The following is a 16,327-nucleotide window of genomic DNA, read 5'->3' as shown; positions in this document are numbered from 1 at the left end:
GTACTACTGGTCTTAATGAATGCAGTACTACTGGTCTTAATGAATGCAGTACTACTGGTCTTAATGACTGTAGTACTACTGGTCTTAATGAATGTAGTACTACTGGTCTTAATGAATGCAGTACTACTGGTCTTAATGAATGTAGTACTACTGGTCTTAATGAATGCAGTACTACTGGTCTTAATGAATGCAGTACTACTTGTCTTAATGAATGTAGTACTACTGGTCTTAATGAATGCAGTACTACTACTGGTCGTAATGAATGTAGTACTACTGGTCTTAATGAATGTAGTACTACTGGTCTTAATGAATGCAGTACTACTGGTCTTAATGAATGTAGTACTACTGGTCTTAATGAATGTAGTACTACTGGTCTTAATGAATGTAGTACTACTGGTCTTAATGAATGTAGTACTACTGGTCTTAATGAATGCAGTACTACTACTGGTCGTAATGAATGTAGTACTACTACTGGTCGTAATGAATGTAGTACTACTGGTGTTAATGAATGTAGTACTACTGGTCTTAATGAATGTAGTACTACTGGTCTTAATGAATGTAGTACTACTGGTCTTAATGAATGCAGTACTACTGGTCTTAATGAATGTAGTACTACTGGTCTTAATGAATGCAGTACTACTGGTCTTAATGAATGCAGTACTACTGGTCTTAATGAATGTAGTACTACTGGTCTTAATGAATGCAGTAATGTACAGTATACTTGTAGTGATTATGCATAGTGAACAAATACCATTGTAGCCCCAGTCAATATCCAGCAAGTCTGGGTCTTGTTCAGTAGGGCACACAAGCAAAACGTTATTGCGACAGATATCATTTTGTAAATAAAAATCTGTTTCTTATTGGACAAATTCAAGTAGTACTTGCTCGTTTTCAAGACATTTTCTTCATACTGGACTCGACCCTGTGTACAAACAGTTTGTTTTCTTTCAAAACACTGATATTTGAATGGGCCTGGTTGACATGCCAGATGGGCAGGGTTGGTTCTGTTGCGCAAGGCAAGCTCAATCAAGCACCACTGTGGTATTTGAAAGAAAATGGATACTATTTGAACCCAGGGTAATGTTAATTAGGCACCAAATGGAAGAAAATGTACTGAAACAGGGAGAGAATACCTGACCACCAGAAACGCTCATTTTGTTTTCTATTGCAAAACGTTTTGCTAAGGCATGCACTAATGCAGTATTTCCCAACTCCGGTCCTCGATTACCCCCAACCATACACATTTTTATTGTGGTCCCAGACAAGCACACCTGATTCAACTTGTCAACTGATCATCAAGCCCTCAAGCTGAATCAGGTACATATTGTCAGGGGCTACAACAGACAAATGTATACCGTTGGGAAACACTGCACTAATGAATATCAACCAGGTCTGGTATCCAGAGTCCATATCAGGCAGTGTAAAATGCTTTTCCTGCTGTCAGTTTGCCCTCAAGGTCAGCCAAGTCCATCACTGCTCCGGCTCTCTCCAAGTGACACATTCTTTCCTCACTCTATCCTTTGAGCTGTTCTATTCAGAAGTCGTTTGTCTTTTGTCGAGTTTTGTTTCTCTCCCTGCGTTCTGTGTTTTGGGGAGAGGGGGGCTATTTGAATGGCGGCAGCCCAGGCTCGTCTGAATGGGAGCATCTGCCCGTTGTGTTGATAGCACAAAGAGATGCTTTTGTTTTGCCCGCGAAAACAATTTGGCTTTTCACAGAAAGCCAGAGCCCACAGTCAGCGACCTCGCACTGCTACCCTCGGAGGGCTGTGACACCCCCACCCTCTGTCAGTCATGTCCTAGTACATGTAGGTGGGGTGGGGGGTGTTGATAGAAATTATGGTGGGGGAGGGGGTAGGTAATGTTAATTCCTCAAATCTCTTTTCAATGCTGAAAAAAAACTCACCAGCAGAATCGTTAAGAGTTTTTTTAAAAATCTGCATGAGAAGTAGTAGTAGTAGTAGTAGTAGTAGTAGTACTAGTAGTGTTGACCTCACCTGACCAAAATAATGGTATAATTTGATATGTTGTCCTGGTGCCTATGTTGAAGGTGGCTTCAACTATGGTGGATGCATAACCAGGCCAGTGCAGTGCGGCTCGGCTCTGCTCAGCTCAGTAGTATGAAAAGGAAATTTATCAGACCACTGATGTGTCAGTTGTGTGAGACCTGAGTCCTAGTAGGGTTGTGTAAGTATATTCTCCCTCTGTTTTCAGGTGAGTACCTGAGCAGGCATGGGAAATGCCACCTGTGTTATGCCACCTGCTATAAGTGCGTAGGTCCTGAGAAGGAGGACTGCATAAGCTGCCCATCCAGTAGGTAAGACAGACATACAAGTGTATTAGAATGGGTTGTATTCAATAGTGCACATCGTCACAAAATGGCAACTAAAACAGAAAAAGGGTCTTGTATTGGACCTGTTTAGACAGTCCCTCTACGTTTCAGTTTTCTTCTGTTAGGTGCCTTGTGAATACGACCCTGGAGCACCGTTTGATCCACTGAATGTCAGTGAGATGATATTTATCATCACAATGTTCTTTGATTAAACTTTGCTTTGGAAGTTCAGCCATGACTAATCTCTCATGGACAGGTTCGCATGTAAATGGGAAGTGACAATTTTCACAATTATTTTACTTCTGGGTAACCGAGATTAAGCCACGACAAAACTAAATGAAATAAACATATTAATGAATGATGATCATGCCTTGTAGATACAAAATACTTTCCATGTCAATAGTATTGAAATTCTATTCAAGGTAACCATTTACGTTAACTGTGTATATGATTTGAATCCAAAAATCTGATTTTATTCGTCAACATGCTTCATAAACAACAGGTGTGGACTAATAGTGAAATTCTTAGTTTACGGGCCCTTCCCAGCAATCCAGAGAGGAAGAAAATGGACAAATAATAGAAAAGTAAAACACGTAATAATAGATACACAATGAGTAACGATAACTATTATGCAGCATATATCACAATCTATAACCTCATCATAAACGTTATAGAGTGTTATTACAACCAGAATTATTCAAGCTTATTATGAATGAATGAAGAGATCGGATCACAGCTGTTAGAAAACATGAATTGGATGTATAACCTTTGCTGACTTTATGCCATTGCCTTATCAAGTCCAACTAACTCTTCCACTCTGGTTCTCCTTCAATCAAAACACTCCAAGTATTTATGGAACACCTTCATACTATGTATTACAATGAATACATTCATTAACCCTTTATAATGCTCTATGTAGCAGTAATGCCCTGTTTGCAGTGTTCTCATAGATAATGTGTGTATATTGTCTATAGTGTACATTAATTATACATGAAATGTTAATTCTTAACATGTATTATGTTATACTGATGTAATAAAGTCATGAAAACCAGTGCATAAGCGATGTGTGTTCTCAACCATAACCCCCCAGGTATTTTGAAGGTGGGCAGTGTGTAATCCGGTGCCAGGGGGGGCGCTATGCCATGGAGAGGCAGTGCCACCTGTGCCACCACACCTGCCAGGAGTGTGATGATGGAGGACCTGACAACTGCACAAGCTGTGACAAAGGTACAATCATCAGTTCTTAGTCATAATAAAGCACCCACAACATCAATGGAGAACATGATATCGATGGTAATAGCTCTGTTTTTACAGTATGTGACAGAAAGTATTATCTCTGTCAACACTGTAATACTGACTCTAGCCACACAAAGGGCTGACTGAAAGACACACATGCCAGACTGCATAGAGAGCAGATGAACACCAGATTTCTATGCAGCTGGCACCCTATCAATACGTGCACACAGACACATTCAATTAGTTAGAAATGTGCTTCCGTTTCAAACCAGTCTCTCTGGAATTTGAGGAGACAAAACAATAACTCCATGACCCAGTGTCTATTTCATGTGCTTTCCAAAGATGTTCTCTTATATTCATAGTACCTCAGAACAGGGGTTCCCAAACCTTTTCACTCTTGGAGGAGGGGGGCTTCCGGCATTGGGGAACATCCTGAGCCCCCACTGCGCATGCGCCACAACTGTTTCTACAGGCACAAGTTCATGACACAAACTGTTTACACCCCTCTTGTTGGTGGAGAGAATTTAGCAGATTAGAGCTTATTTTCTGCAATTCAACACATGTTGTCATTGGGTGCAAAGAAAATGTTCCGGTTTTACAGGAGATTTTCTTGCACTTCTATAAATTTTGCCACGTCTAATGTGTATTCATGTGATATTTGAGTGACAAAAAAATTACAGCAATATCTATGGGCTAAAAAAACAAAGAAATGGGCTATACAAAATGTTAGCTGGCATGGGCTAGTTGATCTGGACATTTCAAGTTATAAATAGCTTTCCAATGTATGCAATGACTAACATGACAAGAGGAACTGATGATGCACTACCCAATTTCAAAATTGCACCTTGTGAATTCTACTATTACAACTTTCAAGAGTAAGTCTAAAGCCGGACCTCTGTGCCCCCATGTTGACCCCTCGCGCTCCCCACAGTTTGGGAACCACTGCCTCAGAATACTGACATGATCTCACTCCTGATGGAGTAATGTATGTTTTAAATGAGATATCACATAATTGACGAATATAGGCTAGAGTTTGATATGATTGCTCTCCGAGAAACAAGTAAAGATGTTGTTAGATTAGTGTAGAGATGTAAAGAAAGGAAGGGGAGAAAGGAGGGGAATAGGGGGGGGGGGAATGCATAAAGGAAGTGGGATAAATCTTAGAAAGAGAAATGCTGAAGTAATTGAGAAAGATCCTTACTTTTCGACCTACTTCTGATTGGAATATATTAAGATCACTGTATTGGTCAATTGCACACAAGGTCCAACCAAAATTTGACTGCCGCTTTTAACCCTACATGTCCCGAGACCCCAGCAATAATGAATTGATATGAATGCTGTAAGTACAGAAATAGTTTTCTCATTGGGAAATATATATCTAACTAGTCAGTGACAACTGTGTGGAGTTTGTAAAAGCAACTATGAGAGTTTTTTATAATTTTTTATTTTAAGTGTTATATATACAGTACCAGTCAAAAGTTTGGACACACCTACTCAACCCTTGAATAAGTAGGTGTTCCCAAACTTTTGACTGGTACTGTATATATTTTTTTACCCTCTTTTCCTCCCCAATTTTGATCTTGTCTCATCGCTGCAACTCCCCAACAGGCTCGAGTCATGTGTCCTACGAAACATGACCCGCTAAACCGTGCTTCTTAACAACCGCCCACTTAACACGGAAGCCAGCCGCACCAATGTGCCGGAGGAAACACACTGCAGGCGCCCTGCCCGCCACAAGGAGTCGCTAGAGTGTGAGGAGCTAAGTGAAGTCCCCCGACCAAACCCTCCCTTAACCCGATGACGCTGGGCCAATTGTGTGCCGCCCCATGAGACTCCCGATCAAGGCTGGTTGTGATACAGCCCGGGATCCAACCCGGGTCTGTAGTAACGCCTCTAGCACTGCGATGCAGTGCCTTAAACTGCTGTTCCACTCGGGAGGCCTATGTGAGTTTATTACAGTGTTACATACACTATGTCCAGGGATGTACTATGATCTTCTATGTCGAAGAACCCCTTGCATTATAATGACTGTTGTGTAGATTGTGAGTGTCATAGAGCAAAACATGTCACATGAGCGTCTTCGTGAGAGTCTCAGCTTTAATAGATTGCTTTTAATAGTTTGTTACTCGAACCATTAGGACTCTAGAGATATTTTTGTTAAAAGACCGGGCCCGGGCTCCTTCAGGATTCGCCCTTGTTTCACAAACACCGTCCATGATACACAGACTAATGGTTGGTTTCTATGGATGCAGAATATATAGACAAATTCAATGGTGCAACCCAGGAGTCTGTAGCTCACAATGTTTAAAAGGGATTAGAAGTCCAAAACGCACCGGCGTTACAAAAGACACATACATACAGTATAGAGGTTTTAGAGAGTTGCAGGGGGCTGCCACACTAGGCGCCCAGGGAGCTGTTTTAGGATGTACTGCTACGAAGCTGTGTATTTCCTGTCTGAATCGTTTGAAGATAAAGGAAATGACAAAGTTCAATGCAGCAACATTACGATCTTAGTAGGTCTTTGTCTGTTTCATCCATTGACTCACTGTCTGTGTGTTTGTACTGGTGTTTTTGCCAATGAAACTGACTGTGTCTGTCTCTCTGCCTGGCCAAGACAAGTTCCAGACAGACAGGTACCACTATAGAGGGGAGTGTCGTGACGTGTGTCCAGAGGGCTTCTTCCATTCCTGGCGGAAGCGGTGTGAGGTGTGCTCCGTCAACTGCACTGTGTGCACCGACGTCGACCGCTGCCTCCACTGCAGCCCCTCCCACTACCTCCGAGACGGACTGTGTGTCCCGCTGGAGTGTGGCGAAGGTGAGACACCCCACCAAGTACACACAACTTGTCCCCCCCCCCCTTTCATCTCCTTTTGTCCTCTGTGCTCTACCACACTACCGTTTAAAAAAATATATTTAAAAGATTGAGTCTGAGACAGAGAATGTTTGAGAGGGAGACATGATTGAAAACTGCTAAAACGAGAGAGAGGGGAGGATGAAAATAAAGTTTTATCATATGTGTCAGACATGTCCAAACTGATCCCCTGCACGGCCCTGCAGCCTGCCACAGCTCACGCCTCAGAACACTTTGCATTTAACACCTTCCCCTCTCAGTGCTGCTGTAAAGCCGCCACACCCCAATCTCACCTCTGTCTCCCATCCAGCGATGGTAATAGATAGCATTGGTATGAATGTAACTATGCGTCTGATAGTCCAATGAGTGTGTATGACTCCAATATCCACACTAGCAAAGTTTAAAGCAATGTATTGAATGGCTGCTGTGGTGCCAGTGTTGATAGATCCATTAGTCTTTAATGTGTGTGATGTATGTATGATGTACCTATCCTACAGGTGAGGTGGAGGACCCAGAGTATGAGGATTGTCTGCCCTGTGAGGAGGGCTGTAAGAAATGTCTGCAGAGTAAGTATATTCAAATCTACTTTCGAACCCCACTACAGACATTTCCTGTACCCTAACTGAACACCAGGTATGCATCATCAGCATTATTCTGTTTTATTCAGTCAAATCTTAACAGGCCCACGCAAGATGTTATTAATCGTGGGCGGAATGTCTTTCCTCACCATCCCGCCTCCCCACTTCTGGTAATTATATTCCTCAGAATTAAAAGACAAGCAGCAGACTTTGAGATTATTGTTCCGGGAACGCGATGCCATCGGCTAAAATGTCGGAGATAAAGTGAGCAATCAGTGTGGCGCTAAAAACCAAGTGCATGTAGACTCCTTCAAGACCCCCTACAGCCTGACCAAGCATGATAAGACCCCTTACAGCCTGACAGAGCATGATAAGACCCCTTACAGCCTGACAGAGCATGATAAGACCCCTTACAGCCTGACAGAGCATGATAAGACCCCTTACAGCCTGACAGAGCATGATAAGACCCCTTACAGCCTGACTGAGCATGATAAGATCCCTTACAGCCTGACAGAGCATGATAAGATCCCTTACAGCCTGACAGATCATGATAAGACCCCTTACAGCCTGACTGAGCATGATAAGACCCCTTACAGCCTGACTGAGCATGATAAGACCCCTTACAGCCTGACTGAGCATGATAAGACCCCTTACAGCCTGACTGAGCATGATAAGATCCCTTACAGCCTGACAGAGCATGATAAGATCCCTTACAGCCTGACAGATCATGATAAGACCCCTTACAGCCTGACTGAGCATGATAAGATCCCTTACAGCCTGACTGAGCATGATAAGACCCCTTACAGCCTGACTGAGCATGATAAGACCCCTTACAGCCTGACTGAGCATGATAAGACCCCTTACAGCCTGACTGAGCATGATAAGACCCCTTACAGCCTGACTGAGCATGATAAGACCCCTTACAGCCTGACAGAGCATGATAAGACCCCTTACAGCCTGACAGAGCATGATAAGATCCCGTATAGCTTGACAGAGCATGATAAGACCCCTTACAGCCTGACAGAGCATGATAAGATCCCGTATAGCTTGACAGAGCATGATACGATCCCTTACAGCCTGACTGAGCATGATAAGAGATAGCAGCAGCAGCCCCCCCCCCCCCTCTCCAAACTGTGAAAGATCACCTCTCTCTCTCTCTGTACTTAAATCTCCACACAATTTCTCTCCCCGATGTCTGTCACTAACTCCTTCCCTCAGGCCCCCTCAGGCCACACAGGTCTTCATGACTTAAAAAACACTCCATACACCTCGTAGAGCAGAGCGCACAGTACTGTAGTCTATTTCTGTATTCTATTCCCAGCCCGCTCTGTAAGGGGCGATAGCACCTGAAACGGGAGTCACATAATGAAGTCTTTTGGGTCTCTTGTAAACTTCATCTCCCTTGTTCCCCAGAGGGATCGACTAACCAACCCCACAGAGACTTTGATTATGTAGCTTGTGTTTGTGTGACTTTTACTGAATGTGCCATATCACGTGTGTGTGTGGATGTGTGTCTGTGTGTATGTGTGTGTAATGTTTTGAAAAGCTGTGGAAGTTTTCATCTTGGCATGCTCCATGAATATTTATATGAGGTGTTTTTTCCCCTGATGTGAAATAGACAGGGCCTGAAGGCCTGATTTCCGGCTCTTTGCTCTCCTGTCTTTCTCTCTCTGTCTCTCCCCTCCGCTCTTTCTCTTAGTAATTGTTCTCGCAGGTAGAGGCTTGTGGGTGCTGGGAGGCCTGGGCTGGGCTAGCCTAGCCGTGTAGCTGCGTGGTGCTGCGCTGGGGGAAGAGTCTCCCAGGAATGCCCCATGGGGCACAGCTGAAGAATGAGCTTTTGTTGCTCCTGTCTTTCCCCCTGGGATGTTTTGGCTGTTGAGAGCTGAGGGGATGACAGGGATAGGCGTTTCCTGGACAACTCTGATGGTTTGGAGGGGAATTAGGTTGGATGGTTTTGGTTAGTGGTTGTCATTAACAGTCTCGATTAGGGTCAGTAAATATGACTGTACGCCCTGTTCTTACATGTCCCCATCTAGTCCTTTAAATTGCAACAGTCCTGAGACAGATGAACTCATAAAGGGGTCTCTGCTTTTATTGTGATATCTGTGGGCTGAGCTGGTTGTGATTAGTTTGACCTTGGTGAACTCCGCATATGAAATGTGGAAAGAATAGTTTGGATTGGATTAGGCTGCATTGATATGTTCAAGTGGATCCCATTCATCCCCACAGTGGGCAGATAGGTGTAGGAGTGGCGACAGCCTGGTCTGATGCTAGGCTGCCATCTGCTGGCATGAAAAGGGAACCTTTCAAATGATAGCTGTTGGTTATGTCTTAATCGTGTGGAGTGGCTTCCTCTCTTCGTCTTCTTGCCTTCACATTCACTGATGTGAAAAACTGGACAGGTGAGAGCAAATTCCCAGGAAGTTTCTTTTCCACCATATTGCCTTTACCTGGCCTAATGTTTTCGGCTCAGTGCAGATTATGAAGAGAAGACTGATAGTGGAATCCACCACATTATTGAGATGCACCCAGTAACTGCCAGGGTGAGGAATGAGATGGACAGTGAAACTGACTTTTGGATGAATGATTGACACCAATCCTTTCCTCCATACAGAAAACCCCAAGCAATGTGTCACCTGTGCAAAGGAGTACTATCAGTAAGTTCATTTCTTGTTGAATCATCTTTCTTACTGTTACACTGCAGCCTGTAGAGATATTGTGCTGTGGCTCACCTCTCTGTCTTTGTGGAGGTTCGGGCCTGATTGCCACACAAGCTGCCCAGACAGGACCTACAGTGTTATTGATACCATGACATGTGCCAAGTGTGAAGACAGCCACTGTGCCAACTGTGATCAGTCCCAGTGCTACTGGTGTGAGGAGGGCTTCTATGTTTCAGGTAGGACCTTTCATGCAGTTGATATTTCAACTCTGGGTTGTGCCACTGAGTCAGTTGGTAAAACACACACTTTATGTCGTTGAGTATTAAACGAGTGTGTGTGTCTCCAGACGGAGAGTGTGTGGAGCAGTGTAAGGAGGGTTTCTTTGTCGACGAGGAGAGTCAGGAATGCGAACCATGTCATCGTATGTGTCGGACGTGCGGCGGGCCCAACTATGACGACTGTGACTCATGTGAGGATGACTTCACTCTGAAGGACGGAGAGTGTGTGGACAACCACTCCGCTTCCTGCCCTGACAAACATTTCCTCAACAGTAAGGCCTCATCTGACCTTCATACTTACTTAACTAACATTTCATATAAGTTCAGGGGTGTGCAACTGGTGGGCCAAATCTGGTCCCTGCCAAGGTTGTCTAGTGCAATATAGTCTCACTATTTGAACAAATATTTGCTCAGGTCAGGGGGAATGTGAGCAGTGCCACTCCAGCTGTAAGACATGCGCAGGCTCTGGGAGGGAACAGTGTAACACCTGCGACACAGGTAAGAGTTGAGTACATGGTATTTAGTATCTGAGTGCTGTGTTCTCCTCTATCCTCGGCCTGGGGTAGTTGCCAGAGTTTGCTTGTGTAATTGATCTGCTTTCACCTGTTTTAGTCATTCTTAAATCTTCTTTACTGTAGTTTTATGGTGTGCTTCCATTGTGAAGGTGAAGCGTGACACTTTCCATTTAGAAAATACTAGACTTTATTGAAGAATAATCCAAACGTGGCGTATGGTGACACCTGCTTGTCTGGCTCTGTAGAGCGCTTTCTGATGGCCCGCCAGGCGTGTGTGGCAAAGTGCCCGTCTGGTACTTTCGGCAATTCCACGTCGGGCCACTGTGACGACTGTCTGCCAGGCTGTGTTCTGTGCCAGGATGCCCATCAGTGCCAGAGGTGCCGGACTGGACACACACACCTCTACCTGCAGGGCGACCAGTGTGTTCCCGAGTGCCAGAGGTCAGATCTACTCATCAATCTTTCCCCATTTTTCCATCCCTTCCCCCTGAAACTGATCTGTGACTTTCACATATGCATATACACACACAGAACACTCTTACACACACGCTCCAACTAGAATGCTGTAGGTGTCTTTTTTGTTGTTGTAATCATGCCATCAGAATAGTTTTCTCCCCACTTGCAGTCATGTTCAGTTCCGTAAAACCCCCTTCACCTCTCCCCTCCTGTCCTATGTGCAGGGGTTACCCTAAGGGGGGCGAGTGCCAGCCCTGTGCACCAGAGTGTGCCTCCTGCATGGGGAACGCCACCCACTGCCTGAGCTGTGAGACCCAGTACTTGCTCCTGGAGCACTCTTGCAGAGGGCACTGTCCCGAAGGGCACTACCCCAATGAGCGAGAGTGTCTACGCTGTCCACCCGACTGCATAGAGTGTAGCCAGGACGGCCTGTGTAAGGGTAAGGCTGCTGCAAGGGGGGCAGAGGTGGAGGGGTCAGGGTAAAAGGGGGTGGCGGGGACGTCAGCCACAGTACGAAAAGATCCACTTTCTTTCTAATCTCCTCTACTCAGCCATAAAAAGTCATGACATTCAATATGGCGGCCAAATTAAGTGTACCAATAGGAGTCATTTTATATCTGTGTTTAGCATTCTCTCTCTTCCTGTGTCTCTGCACCAGAGTGTGAGGAGTACTACTTCCTACATAAGGACCAGTGTGTAGATGACTGCCCAGAGGGCTTCTTCCCCAGCGAGGAGCAGAAGGAGTGTGTGCGTTGTCACACCGACTGCGCGTCGTGTGACGGGCCTGACTCAGACGACTGTGATATGTGCAGGCACCCCGCGGCAGTGCGCTACAACGGGGAGTGCTTGTCCCAGTGTCCCTCAGACACTTACCACAACGTAGCCACCTTCGAGTGCCAGGGTACTGGGATTATACACACAACTCATTTTACCATAATTGGATCGTCTCATGACCTACCATAGGAGGCATTTATTTTGTGAAGTGATAGTGCTGTGTCTAACGGATAGGCTGTGTCTAACAGATAGGCTGTGTCTAACGGATAGGCTGTGTCTAACGGATAGGCTGTGTCTAACAGATAGGCTGTGTCTAACAGATAGGCTGTGTCTAACGGATAGGCTGTGTCTAACGGATAGGCTGTGTCTAACGGATAGGCTGTGTCTAACGGATAGGCTGTGTCTAACGGATAGGCTGTGTCTAACGGATAGGCTGTGTCTAACGGATAGGCTGTGTCTAACGGATAGGCTGTGTCTAACGGATAGGCTGTGTCTAACGGATAGGCTGTGTCTAACGGATAGGCTGTGTCTAACGGATAGGCTGTGTCTAACAGATAGGCTGTGTCTAACAGATAGGCTGTGTCTAACGGATAGGCTGTGTCTAACGGATAGGCTGTGTCTAACAGATGTGACGTCTGTCTCTCAGACTGCGACAGGTCGTGTCGCACCTGCTCAGGTCCCGAGCCCTCGTCCTGCCTCAGCTGTGGGCCCAACATGCGAAAGGACTCCATTGGCCACTGTGTCTTCTATAGCCAGTGCTCCCTGCGCTCCTACAAAGATGAGGAGGGCGACTGCCAGACCTGCCACCCCCTCTGCCACCGCTGCTCAGGGCCCACCAAGGAGCACTGTCTCAGCTGCAACCCGCAGACCTTCCTGCTCAGTGAGTCACCCGTCAGCACTGACTTACAATTAATGAAAATGTCCAAGTAGTCTCTCCCTGTTTCTGTCTGTTTTCTTATGGTTTTGTTCGTAATGAACATGACCCAGTTGTTCTGTGATGATATGATGTGTGTTCTTCCTCTAACCGTGTTGTTTTTTCTGTGCTCGTCAGACAACACCTGTGTGAATGAGTGTCCGGTGGGTTTCTATGGTGATGGGGACGAGCGTGTGTGCGAGCGATGTCACTTCAGCTGTGTGTCGTGTGTGGGACGCCACAGTGTCCAGTGTGCAGCGTGTAAACCCAGCCTGTTCAAACAGGGACGCAGCTGTGTCGAGACCTGTGGTGACAGGTAGGAGACGCACACACATCAGTGAAGTCTGAAGAGCCAATCATCACTTATAAGTTACAGACAAGTTTAACCCTGGGTGCCAGTCTGTTTCTGCTTTTTTTGTGGGAAAAGGAGTTGGCAGGTGAGCAGAAACAGGCATCTTCACCGTTTGTGATGAACCGTTACAAGTTCTTTACGTCTCTCCCTTTCTGTAAGTCACTTCGGTAATACCATCACCTGGACTTGCGACCGGTGTGACCCGTCGTGTAGCAAGTGCAGGGGTAGGGGCAGTGGGGACTGCCTGAACTGCCGTGATGGGTACCTCTACCTGAAGCAGTCGGGCCAATGCCTCCAGACGTGCCCCGCAAACTACTTCCCTGACACCAGAGCCAAAATCTGCCGCAAGTGCCACCCCACCTGCAAGACCTGCGAAGGTAAAGGCCAAATGGAACTCGCTCTCAACCTGCAATAAGGGAGAGACACAGCCTAGAGACACAAGTAGCAAAGATCAACTCACTTTACTTGCATCACCTGAATAGCAATATCAACTGCTGCACTGGTTTGCATGGATATCCCTGAAATCTAGTAAAAGCTCAGACTTGAAAGTTACTAGGATGTAGTGATGGTAATGCCGAGCAGCATTGACTTTGTTGAGTAGGAAGGTCATTTGATCGTCCAGAAAAGGTGGTGAGTATGTTGAATTTGTGGCACAGAATTCCTGTTTTTCACTAAATGTAGCATTACAAACGGTGTGCCATATTGAATGCTGTACTACTGACTTCTTAGTAAGTATGACAATGTTGAGTTCCTTCCTCTGTTCTCTGTTTGCAGATGAGGGAGCCCTGTTCTGTAAGTCGTGCTTCGAGGGCTTCAGGTTTTTTGGAGGGATATGTGACTCTCCCTGTCTCGTAGGACTTTACGCTGCTTCAGCTATTTGGGTAACTCCCTCTACGGCCTCCTTCTCCAGTTCTGGTGCTAAAAATCAGTAATTATCCCAATAACTGGGAATATTCAACATCCCAGTCTGATCATCTGTGCATGTATGTGTGTTTCTAGGGCTTGGATCCACAGTGTGAGAAGTGTGACCCGTCCTGTCTGGACTGTAAGGGTCCTGGTCAGTGGAACTGCACTGTGTGCCCAGCCAGCCAGCTCCTAGCTGATGACGGCCGCTGTCTGTCCTGTTGCGGCAACGAGACCAGACACGACAGCAGCCCCCTCCCCCGAGAGTGTTGTGACTGCCGGGCATCACAAAGTAAGGAAAGCCCCCCCCCCCCCCCCTTCGCACTTTCCCATGGTTTATTTGACTATGTGAAAGCGAGCTACTGGTTAAATACCACAATGCAGGTTTGATTGAATTGGACTCTAGGTCTAAGCCATGCTGTATTGTGTGGTTGTATATTGCATACAAATGTGCTCTTGGCAAAAAAATGTATATTGCAAGTTACAACATAAATATCAAAGCACTATACTTTCTGTGGTGACTATTCACTGACCCCTAACCTTGACCCTTTACCTCCCACTGTGTCATCCCCAGTGGAATGCGTCTTTGGGGTGAACTTTGTGTTCCTGGGCATCGAGGAGCTGCCAGAGGGACATATCAAGGTCTTCATCCTGGCCATCGTGCTCCTGGTGTCGGCCCTGGGTGCCGCTGTCTTCCTGTACCTCCACTTGCGCTCCAAAACGGGTGCTGGTTTACCCCAGACGAAGGCCAATGGCTACAAGAAGCTGGGCACCAATGGGGGCTGGGCTGGGTCAGACTTAGACCCCGCTTCCTCCATTGGCGACTACAGTGACCGCATCGTTGAGGATGACGAGGAGGAAGAAGATGACGATGATGAAGATATTGTGTATATGGGTCCGGATGGTACAGTGTATCGGAAGTTTAAGTATGGACTCCTGGAGGAAGACGAGGACATTGAGATGGATTATGACGACGAGAGCTATTCCTTCAGATAAAGAGGAATGTAAACACAACCAGAAACCCTCAGGCGTTCCCACTACTTTTATACAATATTTATTACCTTCTGTAGTAGTGATGTATCCCAAGATGTTTACACACAAACACCTCTAAAATGTTTCCTGACCTCGATAGTGAAGATCTAAATATTTGGCACAGTAGTAGGGCTTAATATGAGGGTCTTTGAGGGAATTTCTTAAATAGTGCATTGTATTTTAGACTTGCAGGTTGGTTTGACATTTTTGAGTTTTTATTTGGACTTCTAAGGGTTAGTTTGTCATTTTAGTTCACTATTGAAGTCCAAGCACTTTGTAATCAATATTGCGAGACGAATGAGACAGAGGCTGATCGCATCACTGAGAGATTCATCCAGTTTCACTCATGCACTGCTAAAGGGACAGTAAGATAGAGTTGAAAATATTTTTATGTCACTTATTTTGATTATAGAATTGGAGCTCATAAAAATACTTAATCTCCCTGAGTTTTTGGATCCCATGCATGTGAAAGAGTAGTGTTGATTTATAATAATCAGAAAGATAAATGTTCTCTTTGTTGAGGTGAATCAATGTTTACTTGAATAAAGTTGGAGTTACTGTGAGAATGTTTTCTGGAATTCTGCTGAGTCATTGTCATGAATGATTAACACGCACAAAAATGTACTGAGGCATTTCAGTTGGGTCACTTCAACATAACACATGGGCTGTTGCTGAAAACTTTACTAGCTGTTAAAACCTTGCTTCATTCTCAGTAGTTGGTATTCAGACTTACCTTACGGGTAGGTATAACAGGCTTGGTTGCGTGTTGTATAAATGTCGTTCAACCACTGAAAACCCTCCCACTTGCTGGCCAACATATTTTCCTGTGAAGTTATTCAATAGGGTTTTCAATACATTTATCTTAAACCATCCCTTTAAATACGGTGTAACTTAAATTATAATTTTGTCCACAGACTAGAATCAATCAAGAAAGGGTTCAGTAAGAGAATGGGTTCAATAAAAGACACATTTTAACACCAACTGGTAGATTTTAAAAAATGTATCTGATTTTGTAGATTATTTTGCAAATTTTAGGGTTAGGAAAGTATGTATGAAACATAAAAATAATAATTTGGAGAGTCTTTCCATGTGAAATATATTGATGAATTCTGAAAATTGCCACATTCAGTTCTTTAACCCATTGTAATGTTGGAAGATTAGTGTACATAGAATTATAATAGGGAGAATAGTGTACATTAGTAGGCTATACCCTTGTCTGTTACCTGCACTAACTATGGAACTGGGTGATGACACAGCCAACCATTGTGCCATGTGTCAAGTTCAAACTGTTACGCCTTGGTCTGAGCTCCGCTCCATAACCTCTTCTTAAAAATATTATCAACAGTTACTAATGATCCTCAGAAACAACAACATACTTGCCGTGACAACGGTTACAGAGGAAGAAAAGTAAGGTAAACGAAACAGTGTAATTAAATAGAATGATAATGTA

At 44.9% G+C, this 16,327-nt stretch overlaps 2 protein-coding genes across 2 annotated transcripts in view; both read left to right on the top strand.

Moving 5' to 3' along the window:
- pcsk5b (proprotein convertase subtilisin/kexin type 5b) overlaps positions 1-13,164 on the top strand; it is a 65,764-nt gene extending 52,600 nt beyond the window's left edge. The window contains exons 21-33 of the mRNA XM_065011457.1: positions 2,212-2,314; positions 3,420-3,556; positions 6,180-6,380; positions 6,914-6,982; positions 9,609-9,651; positions 9,745-9,890; positions 10,001-10,204; positions 10,347-10,430; positions 10,693-10,888; positions 11,128-11,342; positions 11,562-11,804; positions 12,324-12,557; positions 12,729-13,164. Of these exons, the coding sequence (XP_064867529.1) occupies positions 2,212-2,314; positions 3,420-3,556; positions 6,180-6,380; positions 6,914-6,982; positions 9,609-9,651; positions 9,745-9,890; positions 10,001-10,204; positions 10,347-10,430; positions 10,693-10,888; positions 11,128-11,342; positions 11,562-11,804; positions 12,324-12,557; positions 12,729-12,910 (2,057 nt within the window). The 3' untranslated portion in view covers positions 12,911-13,164. The remainder of the gene's footprint in view (positions 1-2,211; positions 2,315-3,419; positions 3,557-6,179; positions 6,381-6,913; positions 6,983-9,608; positions 9,652-9,744; positions 9,891-10,000; positions 10,205-10,346; positions 10,431-10,692; positions 10,889-11,127; positions 11,343-11,561; positions 11,805-12,323; positions 12,558-12,728) is intronic.
- LOC135565100 (proprotein convertase subtilisin/kexin type 5-like) lies at positions 13,076-15,455 on the top strand (the record flags this gene model as incomplete). Its single annotated transcript, XM_065011135.1, has 4 exons — positions 13,076-13,319; positions 13,717-13,823; positions 13,942-14,137; positions 14,420-15,455. Coding segments are annotated over 4 exons (969 nt in total), but the record flags the coding sequence as incomplete, so codon positions are not given.
- Positions 15,456-16,327: the final 872 nt, after the last annotated feature.

Source organism: Oncorhynchus nerka, linkage group LG27, assembly GCF_034236695.1.
Source record: "Oncorhynchus nerka isolate Pitt River linkage group LG27, Oner_Uvic_2.0, whole genome shotgun sequence".
NCBI classification, from domain to species: domain Eukaryota; kingdom Metazoa; phylum Chordata; class Actinopteri; order Salmoniformes; family Salmonidae; genus Oncorhynchus; species Oncorhynchus nerka.
The sequence above is the reverse complement of the archived record's forward strand: the minus strand, read 5'-3'. Positions and strand labels throughout refer to the sequence as shown.